The sequence below is a fragment of the Cinclus cinclus genome, chromosome 8, assembly GCF_963662255.1.
Source record: "Cinclus cinclus chromosome 8, bCinCin1.1, whole genome shotgun sequence".
Classification (NCBI taxonomy): Eukaryota; Metazoa; Chordata; class Aves; order Passeriformes; family Cinclidae; genus Cinclus; species Cinclus cinclus.
This window is the reverse complement of record NC_085053.1, coordinates 29356805-29376428: the sequence shown is the minus strand read 5'-3', so window position 1 is coordinate 29376428 and position 19624 is coordinate 29356805. Positions and strand designations below refer to the sequence as shown.

The 19624-nt window shown below is 55.3% G+C and overlaps 2 protein-coding genes across 2 annotated transcripts; one reads left to right on the top strand and one right to left on the bottom strand.

The window, feature by feature from the left end:
* Positions 1 to 2578: 2578 nt before the first annotated feature.
* AK4 (adenylate kinase 4) lies at positions 2579 to 12335 on the bottom strand. Its single transcript, XM_062497366.1, has 5 exons — positions 12191 to 12335; positions 5889 to 6008; positions 4557 to 4729; positions 4222 to 4340; positions 2579 to 2693 (listed from the first exon to the last, which is right to left on the bottom strand). Exons 1-5 carry the CDS (start codon positions 12333 to 12335, stop codon positions 2579 to 2581), a joined length of 672 nt encoding a protein of 223 aa, XP_062353350.1.
* A 1997-nt stretch (positions 12336 to 14332) lies between these two features.
* LOC134047027 (uncharacterized) lies at positions 14333 to 17180 on the top strand. Its single transcript, XM_062497951.1, has 5 exons — positions 14333 to 14691; positions 14853 to 14972; positions 15053 to 15160; positions 16146 to 16179; positions 16663 to 17180. Exons 1-5 carry the CDS (start codon positions 14333 to 14335, stop codon positions 16720 to 16722), a joined length of 681 nt encoding a protein of 226 aa, XP_062353935.1. The 3' UTR covers positions 16723 to 17180.
* Positions 17181 to 19624: the final 2444 nt, after the last annotated feature.

Genomic DNA, 19624 nt, shown 5'->3' with positions numbered 1-19624 from the left:
ATTTTGGATTATATCAGATAAAGGACCCAAAGAGCTGCGCTGTGTCCCAACCCAAAACCTGAGGGGTTTTCCACCTTCAGGCAGGGGTGCTCTGACTCCTCTTCTTCCCCTCTCCTCCTCCTCCTCAGCTCCTACAAAGAAACTCCAGGTCAACTCTGCCCTGCTGCCTTGGCAAGGCACAACCCACACAGACTCTGCCAGAGTAGGGATCAGCAGGAGAAAATCTTTATTTACATCTTGAGAGCAGTAACACAGCTGCAGCGATTCACCGGGAAGAAAATTCCGGGAAGAAAACTCGGCGTGACATTCCAGGGGGGAGAGGGCTCCTCCCTCCACACAGTATCTCGGGTCAGTACAAAATTGCTGTGGCTTTACAAAAGGTTTGGGATTCACAGTAAAATACAAAGAGGAGCACGGCGAGGGACAGGGCCACATCCCTGCTGGAATTTGGTCTCGGAAAAGGCAACAGGTCTGGTGGAAAAATCCATCCCGTGGGCTGGATGCATGCACAGCCACGGGATTTTTACACCTATTAGGGGACTCAAAGCCTGGAAAAGGCATCTGCAGACCTGTCCTGTGCTGGGCTGCATGGAATTCTCTCTTCAGGAGGAATTTTGCAGGAGGGAAGGACAGGACGCAAGGACAGGATAAGGAAAAGCAGGGATCAGCCCCTCTGCCTGGCACTCAGCTGCTTTTATAGCCTAAAAAATACCCCCTAAAATCTCCTCCCCTCCTGCCCAAAGCTGTTCCAAAGAAAGCAGCGCAAAGATTTTGGCTATTTCTGGATTTGTGTCTAAAACCAGCCCAGACCTTCATCCCAGGGTCATGGGAAAATCCCAAATCTTTCTGAAATAAGCTTTCATTGCTGGCTGGAAGATTTGCTGCCTCCAGCACGAGGGCATGGAAAGGACAGCAGTGAGACCTGACGATGCCTTTGTTCCCACCTGGAAAATTCCCACCTGGAGCAGGGTGGGAGCACTTTGGCCTCTCCCCCAGGGCAGGGATGGAATGTGGGCAGTGATCCTGCTCTGGTTCTGTTGGGCAAAGCACCAGGATGAAGCTGCCAGGATGAGGCAGATTTTAGGGGATCCTTGATGCTCAGCTGGGATAAATAAATCCAGGCAGGTGCTGAAGCTTCACATGTAGAAATAAAAAAATCCCTAAAAAATCTGATCATTCCCCTTTCCCTGCTGTGGGCAACTCTCCAAGGAAAAATAATCCCAGGCACATCCAGCAGCAGAAAAGTGCCCAGGCTGCTCTGATTAATCCAAGAGGTGCCAGGCAGTGCCAGGTTCCTGCCCTCCTGTGAGCCCCCTGGCAGAAGCAGCATTCCCTGTGGATCCAGCAGCTCCATGCACAATTCCCAAAAATGTGATGCCAAAATTCAGCGCTTTTTTTTTTTTTGGTTGGTTGGTTGGTTGGTTGTTTTTTAAAACTTTTACAAATACACATCTTGCTTTTATTTTTTTTTCCTTAAATATATAGTTTATAAAATAAGGCAACTCGAGGAGACAGGAATTGTCCCCATTGCTCGGGTACTGCATCCTACAAAAAGAAGGTGACAGTACTTCCAGTTGAGAAAAACCCGGCCCCAACACAATCCAAGGATGCTGTAAATCATGGGAAAGCACCTGGCCGTGGCCCTGGATGCATCCCAAGGAAGGAAAGATCTCTGGGATTTCATGGGGAGGGAGTCACTTCTCCGGGGAACGCAGCAGGAACAGCTGAAGGGACCCCCAGGGCAGGGGGACAAAGGCAGCACAGAAGATGGAATGAGCTGATTTCTCCCCAAAACTGAAGCGCACGTGGAGATCAATCTTTGGGATAATCTCTTAGGACTTCGCTATCTTGTAGTATTAAAAGCTATAAACCAGGAAAGCACAAAGGAGTGCAATTCACCCCCAGCCCAGATCCTGCTCAGTCTCACAGCATTCCATAAAAACCTGCACAGCAGCTTTTCCTAACGGGGAATTCAGCTCTCCCTGTGGAAGGAGCACATGGGAGTGCTTCACCTCCAAGGTTTTGCCTCTTTTGCCTGTATTAATGTTGGAAATGTGAGCCTCACGCTCCTCAGCTTTGTAGTACACACGTTTCCCACGTTGCTCCTAAAATTCCCACTGGGCTAAGTGTTGCTTTCTAGAGCTTTATTTCTCTGAGAAATACATTTAATAGAAAATAACTTATAAAAAAAAAAAAAGAAACAAAAAACACCTCAACCTAGAGAGTCCTCGGCAGTAAACAATCCTGTGGAGCAACAGGATGGCACATGTGGGATTGGGGCTGGAAAGGGATGGCAAGGACACCATGGCAAAGCTGTGTAAACCTGGAATGAGCAAAGCCCTGGTCAGCATCACCAATCCGGGCTGGACCACGGGCAGGAAAACTCCACAGCCCCAAAAGAGGGAACAAACCCTTATTCCAGCAGACTTGACCTTCCAAACAAAGACCTGACCCTGGCTGTAACTGGTACCCACCAACATCACCCAGCTCATCATCACCCAGCCCCAGCACAGCCCTGGCACTGCACTGGGAACCAAATCCAAGATGGAATGAAATCCTGGTCCTTGGCACGAGCTGTTTAGTGCTCCTCATCTGAGAGGATGGGTGGGATCCTGCTGGACAGCAGGGTGTACACGTAGGGCCAGATCTTGTTGGTCTCTGTGCCAGAGAAGGAGTGAAGGATGCCCCTGCTCCTGGAAAAAAAAAGGTGGAAGAAGTGAAAAAAGGTGGGAGAAGTCAGGACCAGCCCATCCCAAGGCAGCTGAGACAGAGCTTGGAGCACCCTGGGACAGTGGAGGTGTCCCTGCCCATGGCAGGGGTGGGATGGGATGGGATGGGACGGGACGGGACGGGACGGGACGGGACGGGATGGGATGGGACGGGACGGGACGGGACGGGACGGGACGGGACGGGATGGGATGGGATGGGATGGGATGGGACGGGACAGGATGGGATGGGACAGGATGGGATGGGATGGGATGGAATGGGACAGGATTTAAGGTCCTTTCCAACCCAAACCATTTTGGGATTCTGTAATTCTCCCCCTTCCCCTGCAAGGACAATTTTGGCCCCACATGTGCTTAAAAACACTCCTGGGCTTCTACTCCTTCTGAGCAGTGGATTTATCACTCTGCAGCAATCCATCATTCTCAGGGAACACCAATCCTAGAGTTCCAGGGAACACCAATCCCACAGTCCCAGGGAACACCAATCCCACAGTCCCAGGGAACACCAGTCCCACAGTCCCAGGGAACACCAATCCCACAGTCCCAGGGAACACCAATCCCACAGTCCCAGGGAACACCAGTCCCACAGTCCCAGGGAACACCAGTCCCACAGTCCCAGGGAACACCAGTCCCACAGTCCAGGGAACACCAGTCCCACAGTCCCAGGGAACACCAGTCCCACAGTCCCAGGGAACACCAATCCCACAGTCCCAGGGAACACCAGTCCCACAGTCCCAGGGAACACCAGTCCCACAGTCCCAGGGAACACCAATCCCACAGTCCCAGGGAACACCAATCCCACAGTCCCAGGGAACACCAATCCCACAGTCCCAGGGAACACCAATCCCACAGTCCCAGGGAACACCAGTCCCACAGTCCCAGGGAACACCAGTCCCACAGTCCCAGGGAACACCAGTCCCACAGTCCCAGGGAACACCAGTCCCACAGTCCAGGGAACACCAATCCCACAGTCCCAGGGAACACCAGTCCCACAGTCCCAGGGAACACCAATCCCACAGTCCCAGGGAACACCAGTCCCACAGTCCCAGGGAACACCAGTCCCACAGTCCCAGGGAACACCAATCCCACAGTCCCAGGGAACACCAGTCCCACAGTCCCAGGGAACAGCTGCCCCACAAGGGGAACGAGCCCTGGATCCCCAGCAGATCCATTGGAGCCAGCACCTGAGTCTCTCCCTCCTCCTGCCCTCTTGCCAACCTCCCTGTGCTTCACCTAAACCCCTCAGGGCCCTGAATGGATTTTTCATGGCATGTCCTACCCTGGATCTAGGCCAAAGTACCCTTCCCATTTGATGAGCCCAGCAGCACGAGCAGGAGCTGGGAATTTCTTTGGATCACTTTCCTTCCTCCAAGGGAGGCCCCATCCAGGCTCGGGATGGGATCTGCCAGGGCTCTTTGGGAGGTGGGCATAGGACAAACAGCCCTGGTGGCTGTTCTGACAGCCCTGCTGTGGTTTCTCCTCGTGCCCAACTCACTTGTAGAGCTCTATCACGGGCTTGGCAGCGTCTTTGTATTTCCTGAGCCGCGCAGCCACGGCCTCGGGCTTGTCGTCCTCCCGCTGCACCAGGGGCTCTCCTGTCAGGTCATCCACGCCCTGAGGGGACACAAAGCCACACAGGGACATCACTGACCCCGTCCTGTCCACACAAACCCCACTTTCCTCATGAACATTCTGCACAATTCCTCCCGGTGCTCAGCGCTTCCACCCGGCGCCGCAGCCCCAGCGCTTCTTAGAGATCCCAGCTCCTGCAGGGAAAACCCCAAAGTTTTCCTTCTGTGGATGCTCCCAGGCAGCTCCAGGGGCTCTCACCTGTGTGTGGGGAGGGTTGAAGTCCATGTTGTAGACCCTGCCGCTGGCGGGGTGCACCCAGCGAGCGCTCAGGCGATCCTTCAGCGTCTCGAAGGGGATGTTCAGGCTGATCACCAGGTCCAGCTCACAGATCCCATCCAGAGCCTTGGCCTGGCCCAGCGTCCGAGGGAAACCTGGGCAGGCACCAGCACAGAAATGGGAATGAGAGGCTGGGGAGCAGCGGGGATGGAGCCAAACTCATCCATCAGGCAGCTCCAGAGCGCTGCTGCGGCACCAGCCGTGCGAAAGGCAGGCACCACCATATGGCTCCAGAAAAAAATAGCTGCTGCAGCAGCAGCTCCAGAAATGTGACACCCAGGGCTCAGGTTTGTGGCTGCTGTCCCTGCACAGGGGGGCTGGGGACAGGCAGGAGGACACAGGCAATGGCAGAACAGGGATAAATGATGGAATGACAAGGGAAAACGTGACGGGAACAGAGTGCTGTGCACAGACTGGGGACAAAGTGCTGGTTTATGTGGAGGGCATCAGGGATACTGCAGTGAAACAGTCCTGTCCTCCTCGGGAGACCCAGTGAGCAGCTGGAGCAGAGAAATCCAGAATCCCAGATGCTTTGGATAGGGAGGAACTTTAAAGACCTGAAGGGAGCCCATGAAGAAGATAAAGAAAGATCTTTTACAAGGAACAGAGGGACCGGGCACAGGGAATGGATTCCCACTGCCAGAGGGGAGGGATAGGTGGGATATTGGGATGGAATTGTCCCTGGGAGGGTGGGGATGCCCTGGCACAGGGTGCCCAGAGAAGCTGTGGCTGTCACATCCCTGGAAGTGCCCAAGGCCAGGTGGAAGCACCCTGGGCTAGTGGAAGTTGTCCCTGCCCATGGCAGCAGTGGACCTGGATGAGCTTTAAGGTCTCACCCAATCCAAACCACTCTGGGATTCTTGGAGTCTCATTTCAGCCATGGCCAGGGACCCCAGGCCTGTTTGTCCTCAGCGTCTCCCACCCCGCCACCTCAGGTGGCTTTTGGGCTGGGATTGAGGAACTGCTTCACCCACACGTGAAGGAGGGAAGAAGTTTTTCCTGGCATGTCTCCAGTCCTGCTCTGCTTTGTGGAACACCCAGCTCCTCTCCCTGCCCTTCCCTTCCCTTCCCCAGCCAAGGGTTCAGCTGGACACGCGCATGCCGAGTCCAACAGGAAGATATCCCTGCCTGCAGATCAGCTCCTGCCTCTCCAGCAAAGGCACCTCCTGGCTTTTCTCTCTCCTGGGACGGCCAAACCGTATGGAACAAAGAGATGTTCCAAAGTGGGGCTGGGATTTCCCCCTCTGGACTCACCATCGAGCAGCCAGTGCTGCTCCCTGCGCTTCTCCAGCTCTGTCACCATCACACGTGTGATGACGTGGTCGGGCACCAGGAGGCCTCTCTCGAGGTACTGCTGTGCCAAGACTCCAGCTTCTGCTCAAGACAAGAAGGAAAAACCCAAAAGTGATAGATGAAAAAAAAAAAAATCACGACATTTCCACTTAAAAAATATCCCACCCCCTCAAATTCTGCCTGGCCTGCTCTGTCTGGGGGACTTTTGGCAGCTCTGCTCATGATGGAAAGGCCACACGGTCCTTTGGGGGCTGGAGGAATGGGAATTCCTGAGATACCTGAGAGCAGGAACATGCTGGGGCTCAGCCAAGCCCTCAGCTGATGGAGAGAGAAGCCCTGGATGTGCTCCTTTGGTTCAGGAGATGCCTCTGGTGTGGTCACAGGTGACGCTGGCCACAGGTAAGGACTGTCCCTGACACCTGAGCCTGCTTCCCATCCCCAGGGCTGAAAAATTCCACTGAATTCTCCACTTAGGATAAGCTCATATAAGAAAATTATTCCCAAGATCACATCCTTGAGAACATAATTGGGATAACTGCAAGGTAAGTGCACATTCCTGGAGTCCTGCCTGGCTCTCCCACATCCCTCAGCTTTGGCTGCTTCCAGAAGCTGGAGAGGGACTGGGGACAAGGAATGGATGGACAGGACACAGGGAATGGCTTCCTATTGCCAGAGGGCAGGGATGGATAAATGGGATATCGGGAAGGAATTGTTCCCTGGGAGGGTGAAAGGCCCTGGCACAGGGTGCTCACAGCAGCTGGGGCTGCCCCTGGATCCCTGGCAGTGTCCAAGGCCAGGTTGGAGCAGCCTGGGACAGTGAAAGGTGTCCCTGCCATGGCAGGGGTGGCACTGGATGAGCTTTAAGGTCCTTTCCAACCCAAAGAATTCCATGATTGATGTTTGCTGTGTTTTTCTCTCACCCCCTCAGAAACACAAAGAAAACATTTGGGAAATGCAAATATTCTTTGTCCTTGTGTGTGACAAGTCCTTACTTTCCTCTTGGACCAGAGGACTCATGTTCTGCAGCTGAAATAGCATTTGTCACCAGAAATGAACAATACCCCGATCTATTTTTTGCACCCTTTCTGGTGAGGACAGCACATTTCAGCCCTCTCCAAGTGTGAGGCCTCTCTAAAAATAATCCCCAGGATTCTGCATTTGGGGGCAGCTCCAACTCTCCAGGCTGCAGCAAGATGTCAACGTGGGCAGCACCTGCACCTGGCTGGGCAGGAATTCCTCAGCTGCAGGAGGGGTTTTTTGCAAGATGAATAATTCTTGGTGAGAATTCATCTGATTGAAGGGAAGAACCAGCCTGGACACATCCCCCTGGGAGCATGGGGATGGGGCCAGCCTGGGAAGCTGGGCAGGTGGGACTCCCAGACCAGCCATACTCCCAGGTTTAATCCAGAATCCAAAGAACCTGCCTGGAAAACGCACAGATTTTTCCCTGCTGTGTGTGAAGAGTCCTTCTCCCAACACTAGAAGAAAGGTCCAGCCTCTCTCTCCTTGGAGCAGGGCCAGAAGTGCAGAATGTTGGAATCAAGCATCCAACCTGCCTGGGAGCAGGGCAGCGCTGACTCACGGGGCTGAGTCACCGGGATCGCATCCCACTGCCTCCGATCCAGGCAGCATTCCAGCTGGGAGCGAACAGAAAACACCTTTTCTCAATGACAGCTTCTTTGTCACTGCCCAGACGTCAGCAGCGGCTGCGTTCCCGCCCGGGAAAGCAAAGGACACAGGGATGGAAAAAACACCCCGCGGATTGTGCAAACAGCACGGAGCACCGAGGGCATGGATATTATAAAAACAGGGCTTTTGTATTTTTTTATATTTATTGACATGGTCTGCACAGCGCCAGAGCTCACAGGGAGTGCCTCGCTGGCAGGGCTGAGCTGCTCCGGGGAAGAGCTGGAACCACAGAGCTGGAGCTGCTGGAAAAGGTCCTGGTGTCACCTGAGCAGGGATGGACACCCAGGGGACCTGAGGAGGGATGGGCACCCAGGGGACCTGAGGAAGGATGGACACCCAGGGGATCTGAGGAGGGATGGACACCCAGGGGACCTGAGGAGGGATGGACACCCAGGGTATCTGAGGAAGGATGGACACCCAGGGAATCTGAGCAGGGATGGACACCCAGGGGATCTGAGGAGGGATGGACACCCAGGGGACCTGAGGAGGGATGGACATCCAGGGGATCTGAGGAAGGATGGACATCCAGGGGACCTGAGGAGGGATGGACATCCAGGGGATCTGAGGAGGGATGGACATCCAGGGGATCTGAGGAGGGATGGACACCCAGGGGTCCTGAGGAGGGATGGACATCCCAGGAGTTGCCACACAAGGTCCAGTTGTCACCCTGAGGAGGGGTGGCCATCCCACAAGCTGGGAGAGGCCACACGAAGTCTGTCTGTGACCTGAGGACAGATGGACATCCCAGGGACCAGCTGTGGCTCAGCAGGGCTGCTGGAGCCAGGCCTGGAGCTGCAAGCCAGAAATACCTCGAGCCACAGCTAGGGTTGGGAACAGAGGCTGGGAACACAGCAGAGCCCTGCTGGCCCAAGGCTGCAGCTTTCCCACACCCCCAGGACAGATGGACAGCTCTGTCCAGCTCTCCATGGCTCTGCCACGCTCAATTCCTGCTTCTCCTGTGTCCCCTCCGTGTGTGAAGCTCCTGGAGCTTCTCCTTCCTCCAAAGCACTGCTACATCTCCTCTCCCCAAGAAGGAATGGCTGTGGATTTGTGGGAAGGGCCTGCAGAGCTCTCCAGACCCCAAACCCCCAGGATGTGCTGGAGAGCATCATCCCAACCTCCCAGCCCTTGGGGTTTCATCCAGGCAGTTCAAACCCCAAATTTAACATTTGCTAGCCACTCCCCAACACCCAGCCCAGTCTGCCCCATGTAAAACCTCCCTGGTGCAGCCCTCCCTGGCCTCATTCCAAAGGGGAGCAGGGTTTGGGGGAGTCCTTCCTGAGCAGTGAGGGAGATCCTGGTCCCCCCACAAAGAGCTGGGGCTCACCCTATGGCACCAAAACCCCATTGCTGTGGCTGGGTCAGAGGGGGTGCAGGCTTTACTCTGCAGTTACTCCAGGTAGCAAAGGGCTTTTTAGTGTGCTGGGCTCAAACCCAGCCTTTTAACTCTTGCTTTAATCCCATTAATCTGATGACCGTGGTTTTAATCTGCGCTGAAACTCACGGGACTCTCTGTGGCTTCCCCCACGCGACCTTGATCTGTCCCTCCTTATCACAGCAGCACAGATCCAGCCCCGGGGGACAGTCCCAGCCTCCAGGGATGTGTCCCAGCCCCGAGGCCACCCAGCAGCCACCCAGGGCCAGGAAGGACAGGCTGGAGGAGAAGCTGTTCCCAAACACAGCTCTGGGCAGTCTCCAGAGCCTGCAGCACAACCCCAGATTTTTTTTCTCCCTATCCAAAACCTTTTCCAGGATTTTTTTTTTTCCCTATTATTTAGGCTACAGCAGCACAATCTGGAGCTAACAGAGAGGAGAAATCCTGGGAGTGAATAGGGCACCAGTGCACCACCACAGTGGTGCCACAACAGATGTCACCCCAGTTTTGGGACTTTTTCCTGACACGGGCGCTGCATCCACCCTGCCCTCAGCATCAGGATGTCATTTTAGGGAGCAGGAGCCTGGCGTGGCCCCAAATTCAGGCTTGCTGGACGGACAGCAGGGTCTCTCTGGAGGGTAACTGAGAGGGATCCCTGTGGTCAAAACACTGCTCCCACACCCAGGGATACAGCAGGGACCCTATGGAAAAGCAGAGGACTGGCAGGCTGCATCCCTGGGCTCAGCTTTGGCTACCAGCCAGGTCAGCGTGGCCAGCAAAGACCACAGTCTGTGGGAAAGGTGTGGAGAAGGGCTGTGGGGCTGGGCCATGCACAGCCCACCTCGCCCAGGGAATTTTGTTTTGTGCATACTTTGATGGATGCTCACAGAGGAAATCTGTCAAGAGGAGGGGACAGGAGCCACTTCTGGCTCCAACAGAGCACCTGAAAGGGAGCAGTGGGACAGACACAAGACCCGCAGACCCTCAGCCAAAGCCAGGATAAACAATTCAGTTGTTTGGCAAATGAACTGTGGAGTCCTGCTAGGACCTGGGGGTGCTGCCAGCACCAGAAACAACCACCTGGGTTCCGGGGCAAGTGCTGGCCAAAGAAATGGTTCACCACCCTCCAGCACCCCTGCCTGGCACCAAAACACAGCCTGTAAGTTTTCCAAGGTGTTACAAAGGCCTTTTCCTACAGCAGAGCAGCCACTTGCTGGGAGACACTAATTAGGAGACACACGGGTGGGGCGGATGTACTTGGGGCTCGCTGGAGCACGGCTCAAAGCCCTTCATTCATGAATGCCCCCGTGCATTCAGCTGCTTCACCTGCCTCAAAAGTGAGTCTTTGTCCCCTGAGACTGCCACTGCCAGCTCCAGCAGTGGCCTGGAATGCTCTCCATGCTGGGAACTCAGCCTTTCTTCAGCAGCAAGAGCCCCTCATGCCCCCGAGCCCAAACCCACAGCCACAGCCACTTCATGCCTGGCAGTGGCCAGCAGGAAAATCCCTGGAGAACTGACACATCAGGCCAAGATCCCTGTAACAACACAGGATTCAGAGTTGCCTTTGGGATGATGAGTCTGTAATGACTCTGTTGGTTCTGCAGAGCCCCAGCTCCCCTAAAGCACAGAGCCGGTGACGCAGCTGATGAAGAGGAGCTACTTCCACCTCGTTTCCCTTGGAGCTGGCACATGGCAGCACAGTCATGTAACAGCTTGTCCAAAGCAAATAGAAAAAAAAATTAAAAAGAAAAACCACCCAAATAACTGGAGCTCACTGAGAGCTGTTACAGAGGCCGAGTCAAAGGTGGGACCTGAATGTCACAGCAGATGAACCAAACCACGGCTGGTTTCCTCCTGAGTAATTTTCCCTGCGTTTCTCCCTGATCTTTCCTTCTGAATGCATCCAAGACACCTTCAGCTAACTCTTCTTGCTTCTCCAGTGTCCCCAGAGGAGCTCTATGGCAAGAGCATGAACTGAAATGTGCAGTTCAGGACAGTCCGTGGTTCAGAGCTTGTGCTGCCCCTCTCCACACACTGCACCTCTGCTTGCTTTTCAGCCCAGCTTTCTGTCCTTGAGCCAAAGCCCTCATGGGGATTTTCCAAATTTTGAGCCTCCCTCTAAAGGAAATATTATTGTCCTCTTTATTTACAAAAGGAAATCGGGATATTTTTGCACGAGTGACCAGCGCAGAGCTGTGTGCAACACCCTTGTCAGACCATGCACCTCTCCAAAACTTTACCCTCCCTAATTTTCCTCTCTGTTTTTGCCATCCTTCTAGAATAGTAATCACTTCTAGATCCTCTCTGCTTGTTTTGCATCGACACCGTTTCACTGTTCCCCTGCCCGGTGAGTCAGCTTCCCCCCTGGGTCGGTCTTTCACACATTAGCAGAGGAGAGAAGGAAGTGTTGGGAAAAGAAAACGCCGGGATTGCCCAATCCTGCGGGGCTCAGCACTGCCGCTCCCGAGCCTCTCCCGGACCAGGAGCCCCTCGGACCGGCCGAGGGACAGCACATCGCAGCTCCCGGGGCTTTGGATTTGGATGTCAGACACTAAAATCCAGGGGTGACTGTGCGAGGTGGGCGCTGACACCCATCTCCTGCAGCTCCCCGGCTACAGCACCCGGTGACCCGCAGCGATATTCCCGGCAGGTTTTCCCCCTGGATCAATCGTTCCTAATCCATCCCTGCCGCCCTGGGAATGCCGCAGAATTCCAGCCATCTGCCATCCGTGCCCGGACACCACCTGGGGCAGGATGGAGTTATTATTAATAACAGCACACGCCCCGAGCCCCAGGACAGCGGCCGCCGGTCACCCTCGGTGCGCCCCAGGTGGGGTTTTCACACCGCCCTGCCCGTGATCACCCAGCGCAGGGATAATAAAACTATCGCACATCCGCGGCACCCCACGCCTTCAGATGCCACTCTTCCCGAGCGGCTCCGTGAGCTCCGGCTGGAGGGAGCAGGCGATGAATGAGATGAGCCAAATCCACGGAAAGAAAACAACCTGTGGTGTACCCGCCGGGGGAGATGGATCCCCATCCACGCCCGCCTCCGTCCCAGCCCCATCTCCATCCTCATCCCTGCCCTGTGCTCATGCCCAGCCTGTCCCGTGCCCAGCCGGAGGTGTGCGGGCAGGGACCCCCCGCTCCCGGTCCTGCTCCCGGTCCCGCTCCCGGTCCCGACGGGGCGAGCACTCACCGCCGCCGCTGCCGAGGCTCTCCCGCAGGAACTGCCCGCTGGAGAGGTGCTGGAGCCCGAAGCTGCGGGCGATCCTCTCGCACACCGTGCCCTTACCCGAGCCGGGGGGGCCGAGCACCACGGCCCGCAGCAGCTTGGAGGCCATGGCCGGCTGCCGGCGCCGGAGCGCTGCGGGGCAGGACACGCGTCAGCCGCCCCGGCCGCGCTCCCCCCGCACCGCCCGGACACATCAGCAGGGCGGGGGGACCCCGCGGCCGCTCCCCCCGCGCCGCCCGCCCGCCCCTTCGAGCCGCGGCACCCTGGGATTTGTAGTCCCGGAGCCACCCGAGCATCCCCCGGCCCGACGGGGCTCCCGTGGTTCCGCACATCCCGGCTCGGTGCATCCCGGCTCGGTGAATCCCGGTTTGGCACATCCCGGTTCCGCACATCCCGGCTCGCCGGAGCCGCGCTTCCCATGGAAGCGGCTCCCGGGGCACGTCCCGCACGCCCGGCACGGCCGTGCCCGCCGGGAGCCAGGGGGGGACCCACGGGGGACCGCGACCACCCGGGCGGGCACGGCGGCTGCGGCCAGAGGGTACAACCTGTGAGTGCCCGCCTGCCAACAGCCGGGAAACGCGGCCCAGGGCGTGAAACCTGTGCATGGAAGGATGCACAGCTGGAATAGCACAGCTGGAAAAGCACAGCCCCGGGGAGGTACAACCTGTGGATGCACAGCTGGAAAAGCACAGCCCCGGGGAGGTACAACCTGTGGATGCACAGCTGGAAAAGCTCGCGCGCGCACACACACACACACACACACACACACACACACAGCCTGTGAACAGCCCGGCACTGCACAACCCACCGTGCCCAGGGGCTGCTCAGCAGTGACACCACGGGGGATGTCGGTGTCGCTCCGTCTGTGTCACTGTGCGTGTTCATGGCACTCGCTCTGCGTCTGTGGCTCCATGGGTGTCACTGTGTGTGTCACTGTGTGTGTGTCACTGTGTGTCACTCTGTGTGTGTCACTGTGCGTGTGTGGGTCCCTTCCTCGGTGCAAATGTCACTCCATCTGTGTCTGCATGCATGTGTGTCACTCCGTGTGTGTGTGTCACTGTGTCACTCCATGTGTGTCACTCCGTGTGTGTCGTTCTATGTGTGTCACTCCATGTGTGTCACTCTGTGTGTCATTCCGTGTGTGTCAGTGTGTGTCAGTGTGTGTCACTGTGTGTGTGTGTGTGTGTGTCACTGTGTGTGTGTCACTGTGTGTCACTCTGTGTGTGTCACTGTGTGTGTGTGGGTCCCTTCCTCGGTGCAAATGTCACTCCATCTGTGTCTGCATGCATGTGTGTCACTCCGTGTGTGTGTGTCACTGTGTCACTCCATGTGTGTCACTCCGTGTGTGTCACTCTGTGTGTGTGTCATTGTGTGTATGTCATTCCGTGTGTGTCAGTGTGTGTGTCACTGTGTGTCACTGTGTGTGTGTGTCACTGTGTGTATCACTGTGTGTGTGTCACTGTGTGTGTGTCACTGTGTGTGTCACTGTGTGTGTCACTGTGTGTGTGTCACTGTGTGTCACTGTGTGTGTCACTGTGTGTGTGTCACTGTGTGTATGTCACTGTGTGTGTCACTGTGTGTGTCACTGTGTGTGTGTCACTGTGTGTCACTGTGTGTGTCACTGTGTGTGTGTCACTGTGTATGTCACTGTGTGTGTCACTGTGTGTGTCACTGTGTGTGTGTCACTGTGTGTGTGTCACTGTGTGTATGTCACTGTGTGTGTCACTGTGTGTGTCACTGTGTGTGTCACTGTGTGTCACTGTGTGTGTGTCACTGTGTGTGTGTCACTGTGTGTATGTCACTGTGTGTGTCACTGTGTGTGTCACTGTGTGTGTGTCACTGTGTGTGTGTCACTGTGTGTCACTGTGTGTGTCACTGTGTGTGTGTCACTGTGTGTCGCTCCCCACGCTGTCCCGCCGGGTTCAGCCCCGTGCCCGAGCCCGTGCCCTGCGCGCGCCCCCGCAGGTACCGCCGTGCCCGCGCTCGGGGGCGCGCGCCGCTCCCCGGCTCCCCCCCCCCCTCCGCCCGCCCGCGCGCGCCCCCGCGCCACCCCCGGAAGCGGGTGCGGGTCACGTGGGCGCGCGGCGCTGCCATAAACACGGCAAGATGGCGGCGCTCACGCCGCCCGCCCGCCCGTGCTGCGTCATGTCGCGCCCCGGCCCCGCCGCGCCCGCAGGTGGGTCCGGCCCGGCGCGGCCCCGGGCACCGCGGGGTGGGCGACCGGCGGCGGCGGGCGCGGGGCCGGCGGTGCCTGGCGCGGCGCTGCTCCGTGGCGTACTCGCGTTTTCGGGGGGTACGCGGGCGGGGCCGCCGCCCCCCCCCCCCTTCTGCTCCGGGCGGGTCTCGGCGCTCCTGAGGGGCGAGCGTGGCGGGGGGCGCTCCGCGGGGATGGGGAGGGTCCCCGTCCCGTTCAGTCCCGTCCCGTCCCGCGGCTGTTCCACGGTTCTCCCCCGCCCCCGTTCCAGGTAACCTCGGGAGGCGCCCTGGAAGCGAAGTTGGGCGGGAGCGGCGGTGGCGGCCCGGGCCCGGCTCCCTCAGAGCCTCCGTGCCCGGCACCGCGGCCGTGTCAGCGCCCGGCACGCCGCTCCATCCCCGTAACGAGGTGTTTGTTTTCTTCTTTCTCCAGGCTCGCCGGGATTTGTGTTCAAACCGCGCTGGGGAAGATGGAAATGAGGTTTGTTCCCCTCACGCCTCGTGAGCCCGTGCAGGCTGAGAGCAGCTCGCAGCGCTGGAAGATCCTCGACCCGTGCGTGTAGGGGTGGGGAGGGACAAACCTTGGGGCTGTGGGCAGGGAATGTCCCCAGTTCTATCGCTGTGGTGCCGAAGGAATTTTGGTTCCTATGAAACAGCTGCAAAAATAGACCAGCCCCAAACGAGCAGGAGGTGGAACTGGAGTTTAAAAAACAACTGGGCCAACTTAAACAGGTTTCAAAGGTGAGAACTGGCAGCAAACACTGGAAACTAGAGGTGTTTGGTTTTTTTTAAGCGCATGGAAATTTGTAGGGCCTCAGCAATAACAAGAAAAAAATGTGTGCTGGCCTCCAAAACGAATGTGGCTTTTGCTATGAAAACGGTGGGTTTTTTCCAGGTAAATGGAGAGCCTACTTGAGCTTTCTGCATCAGGTCTGTGTAGCTTTAGTCTGGCTGAAGCAAACAAAAATCAGCATGTGTGTGTGTGAGATGCACAACAACAGACTGTATTGGTATTGGGGGAAGAGTTGGATCTTCCTGAGAAAATGGCATCAGCCACTGGAACACGGGTGTGACTCCAGCAGCTGCTGTGCCAGAGGGTGCTGGGGAGGATTCCTTCACTTTCTCCCTTTAATACAGTGATAAGTAACTGCTGGAACAGGGTAAAATCCTGTTAAAGTGATCAAAGCATGCTTGAATTGCAAAGCAGTGATTCTCCTCTCATCACCTCAGCCTGTGAAATGTGGAATTCCCAGTCCCACACTTAAGCCATCCCACTGAAATCAGTAGAATTCCTCACCTGGAATACCAGTGGTGGTGTGAAAACACCTCAGAGCTGCTCGTGCAGCTCCTTTCCTTTTCAAAACCTGCCCTTGCACGGACAGAATCCATTAATATTTTTAGCAAGTTTTTGTTGTGCTTTCTTAGCAACAGCCAATTCCTTAATGATTAATCCCCAAACTGTGGCAAATCTGCAAGTTTGGGGATGCATGCTGAAGTCATCTGGGCTGCCTGACGTCAGCATTGCATAATCTGTTGACTGTCCCCTTTTTATGTAATGTGTGTTTGGAGTTTGTTTTAAAATGTACAATTTTTTTTCCCCCCTGCGTGCCTCTCCTCCAATATTTCATGTTTGCCTCTCCATTGCCCTCTGGAGTTGCAAACTTGTAAGGCAGCGTTTTCATGGCTGGATCCAGCTGAGTGTTTTGTGTTTCTCTCTTAAAAACAGCTTCTGGAACATCTCAGCACCTCCATTTTGCCAGGTGAGTTACTTGGAGTGTCAAAAAAAACCCCCAATTTTTGGAGTTTCTGCTTCTTCCTGGTGGTAACATGGAAGTTTGTTGTGCTGCTGGAGTCCATCAACATCATAAATGGACTTTTATTGGAGACTTAGTAACACATTAACTTTGGCAGCATAAAACCGTTGTGGTTTTTTTTTTAACTCATTTGAGGACTTGATGTATCCAATTCCCTCAAGCAACGTGGGGGTTGTGGAAGTAATTTGGTGATGTTTTCAGGAATGCATGGTTTTAGGGAATTAAAAACCAAGGGGGGGTGAGGTGGTAGAAATGCATAACAAGGTCGGGGGTGGAAAAACAGTTCCATGATCTTTTCAGCAGTGCCTGTTTTTAAGGAGGAAAAAAAGAACACAGGGGAGAGTAAATATAGGTTGATGGAAGCCTGTAATTTAACTAATTAAGGGCATTGTGCATTTCAAATGTTTTTATGTGGATTTGATGACCTAGAAATGCCAGCTCAGACACCTCGAGGCCCCTCTTCGCTTCCTGCAGCTGCAGTCCCTGTGAGCACAGCTGGCACTGGGAGCTGCTCCCCTCGGAGGGCACTGCAAGGATCAGCCATGCTGGCTCTGGGGAGACTCCAAACTCCAGAGGAGCCCAGTGAAGGTGTGGGATGAGCTGGAAAATCCCAGCTCCTGGAAAATCAGGCAGCAGGAGCCTGGCAGGCTCAGGGCACGGTGCCAGTGCTGCCGTCGGGGCCGTGCCCGTGGTGATCCCGCTGTCCCACAGTGGCTCCAGCAGCTTTCCTGGCTGGCTGCCACTGTCCCCACTGCTCCCTGACACCCAACACTTGAGCAGCATGAGCCAAGTGCTGCTGGCTGGCTGGATTTAAGGGGGAGGAAGGGCTGCCCCATGGGGGAGGGTTGGTTACTCTCTCTCCACTAAATCCAGCGTGGGTGGATTTGCCCAGAAGGTGCTGCTTAAAACCACTCGGAGCTGCTCTGCAAGAAGGCACCGTGGTCATTAAGAAAACACTAATTATGTGGATAATTTACTGGAGTGAGCCTCAGCTGCAAAGCCACTTGTGTTAAATAAAGCTGCTGAGGCTTTCACCTGTGGGGTGACACAGGGTTTTGGGGACACTGAGGGAGGAGGACACCGAGGAACTCGGCAGTGCCACGGAGGGGCCAATGACTGCCAGGCTGCCCTGGCTCAGTTATCACAGTGCTGATGCTGTCTCTTGTAAAGGTACAGTACTGTGATAACTGAAGGATGGCAGCCATCTGAGCTTCATGGCATCCTGGGGCCACCACAGCCACCACGCGCCGCGTCCTGCTCCGCTGCAGTGTCCTCGTTCCACCTGGAACCCTTGGCATAAAAGTCACCTTCATTTCAATAAAGTCTTACACACTTTGCCTCATTATTGGCTGTTTTGTCTTGGGAGGGGCTTCCAGAAATGCTGGGCTTTGGAGTTGTTCAGAAGAGGTTCCCAAAGCAGCCTGGTGGATATTAAATAACAGAGAAGCCCCTCAGTGAGAGATACTTAGTAACAGAACTAATTATTCTGTAGCAGCACAGAAAATGAAGCCCTTTTAAGATACTCTTTAATAATTTTTTGTTAAGCGTACCACAGTCTTGGCTGGCTACTGTAATTCAGAGGTCTCTACATGGAAATAAGTGGTGGGATATGGGCTCTTTAATGCAGTGAGTTACTGGTGGATAGGGGACAGTCCCTTGCAGGGGTTTCCTCGGGGCTTCTCTGCTCTGTGAGTGGAAGACCGAATTTCCTGGGCCATTTTTACAAAAATCCCTGGAAATGAGGCGGTTTTTCAGGGAGCCTGTGCTGATCTTTGCGCTGTGTGAATTAACTCTGCAGTGCTGGGACACGACAGCAGAGGGGCTCCGCGGGCCGGCTTGTGCTGGGACTGTGACATCCCAAGGTTTTTTGCATAGAGTAACCGGAACCCTTCAGAAATGTCCGTGCAGTGCCTGTTTCCCAGATTCCTGCCCTTTCCCGAGGAGCTGGTGGCATTCAGGCTGCCGAGGCTGATGTGGCACTTTCCGGAGGTCACTGTTTACTCCCCATCCTGAGTGGTCATTGACCCAGCAGTGTTTAGAAATTCTTCTTTCTGGGCTGGATAATTCATGTCCAGCAGGGCTTTGCCCTGTGTTTCCCTGCTGCTTGGGGGAGAGGACAGGGATTAGCCTTGAGACAGTAAAAAGGTGATTTTCCATTTTCCTGCTGCTCACTGGAAGTTTTTGGGGCCAGCCTGGTGGGGTCAGGGCTGTACAGCCGTGATGGAACATTTTGCCAGCCTGTGTTACTTAAAGGGGGGAAATTATTACTGGTGCTGTGTCAGAGGCTCGAGGCTGCTTCTGGAGGAGGGCTGTGCCTCCCTAGAAACTGCAAACAATAATAATAAAAAAAAAGACATCATGCTACCAAGACCTTAAATTCTGGATTAAAATCTGAGCAGAGTCAACCCTCATCTTCCTCTTTCCAAAGGTTACAGGCACCTCTTGATCAGGCAGGAAAGGAGCCGTGGTCATCTCTGCTTGGCTGTCCCACAGCCACACTGCTGTGCTCCCATTCCAGGATGGACAGGAGAGAGGAGAAGCTGTGGGATCCTGCGCATGGGAGCATTTGAAAGCTGCCCAGAGCTCCCTTTTTTACCTATTTCAGGATCCAGCAGATGCTCAGGGGATTTGCATACCCTGTCCCTGGAGAAAGGCAGGTGCATCCAGCCAGGTCCTCGTGGTGCTGCCCCAGGGCCAGCTCCAGGTGTTCCCTGATGGAAAAAGTCAATGTGCTGGCTCCTTATAGATACCATCAAGTTCTTTTCATGCCCACGGGAAGCAAGATCAGTGCAAGGTGTGTTATGGGTTGGATCTGAGGAATTCAGTGGCTCACCTGCCAAGCCTTGGCTCAGGTTAATGACCAACCCGTGCTGTTTTTAGGGATGTGCAGTGGAGCTGTGCATGGGACACTCGTGTGAGGCTGCTGAACAGGGCACAGAGCCCAGCCCAGTGACTTGTGCCTCTCATTTCTTGTCACAACAAGCACAGCCTCGAGTTCTGGCACGGGACAGGAACTGAAGCACTGGCTGTGCCTCAAAGCAGCACCTCTCCAGTCACATTGACTGGAATTTATCTCCCTCTCTAGCACAGAGAGATGGACAGAGAGTCCATCTCCTTTTCCTGTAGCTCCCTACTCATATGGGAATGGGACAGACTGGTGGGTTTGCTGTCCAAATATTGCTGCACATGAACGATGCAGCTCTCAGAGTCTCTTTTTGCCAGTGGAGCACTTCCTCCCACCAACGCGTTAAAGCAAGACGTAAACAACCTGCATCCAGTGATACAGCCTCAGAAACAAAGTCCATCCTCTCTCTGATAAAACTGTCTGGGATTTCTGGGATTGATCCCAAGGCAAGGCAGTTTCTCGTGCTGTGTCTCAGCTGCCGTTCCA

What these genes read in the sequence shown, in the direction of transcription:
- AK4 (XM_062497366.1), bottom strand. Translation starts at nt 12,335, where the DNA reads ATGGCCTCCAAGCTGCTGCGGGCCGTGGTGCTCGGCCCCCCCGGCTCG. An exon ending in GAGCCTCGGCAGCGGCGGCG is followed by an intron (nt 6,009 to 12,190) that starts GTGAGTGCTCGC and finishes TGTCTTGAGCAG; the next exon opens with AAGCTGGAGTCTTGGCACAG. An exon ending in TCAACCCTCCCCACACACAG is followed by an intron (nt 4,341 to 4,556) that starts GTGAGAGCCCCT and finishes GTGTCCCCTCAG; the next exon opens with GGCGTGGATGACCTGACAGG.
- LOC134047027 (XM_062497951.1), top strand. Translation starts at nt 14,333, where the DNA reads ATGGCGGCGCTCACGCCGCCCGCCCGCCCGTGCTGCGTCATGTCGCGC. An exon ending in CTCCCCCGCCCCCGTTCCAG is followed by an intron (nt 14,692 to 14,852) that starts GTAACCTCGGGA and finishes TTCTTTCTCCAG; the next exon opens with GCTCGCCGGGATTTGTGTTC. An exon ending in CAGCACCTCCATTTTGCCAG is followed by an intron (nt 16,180 to 16,662) that starts GTGAGTTACTTG and finishes TTGATGACCTAG; the next exon opens with AAATGCCAGCTCAGACACCT.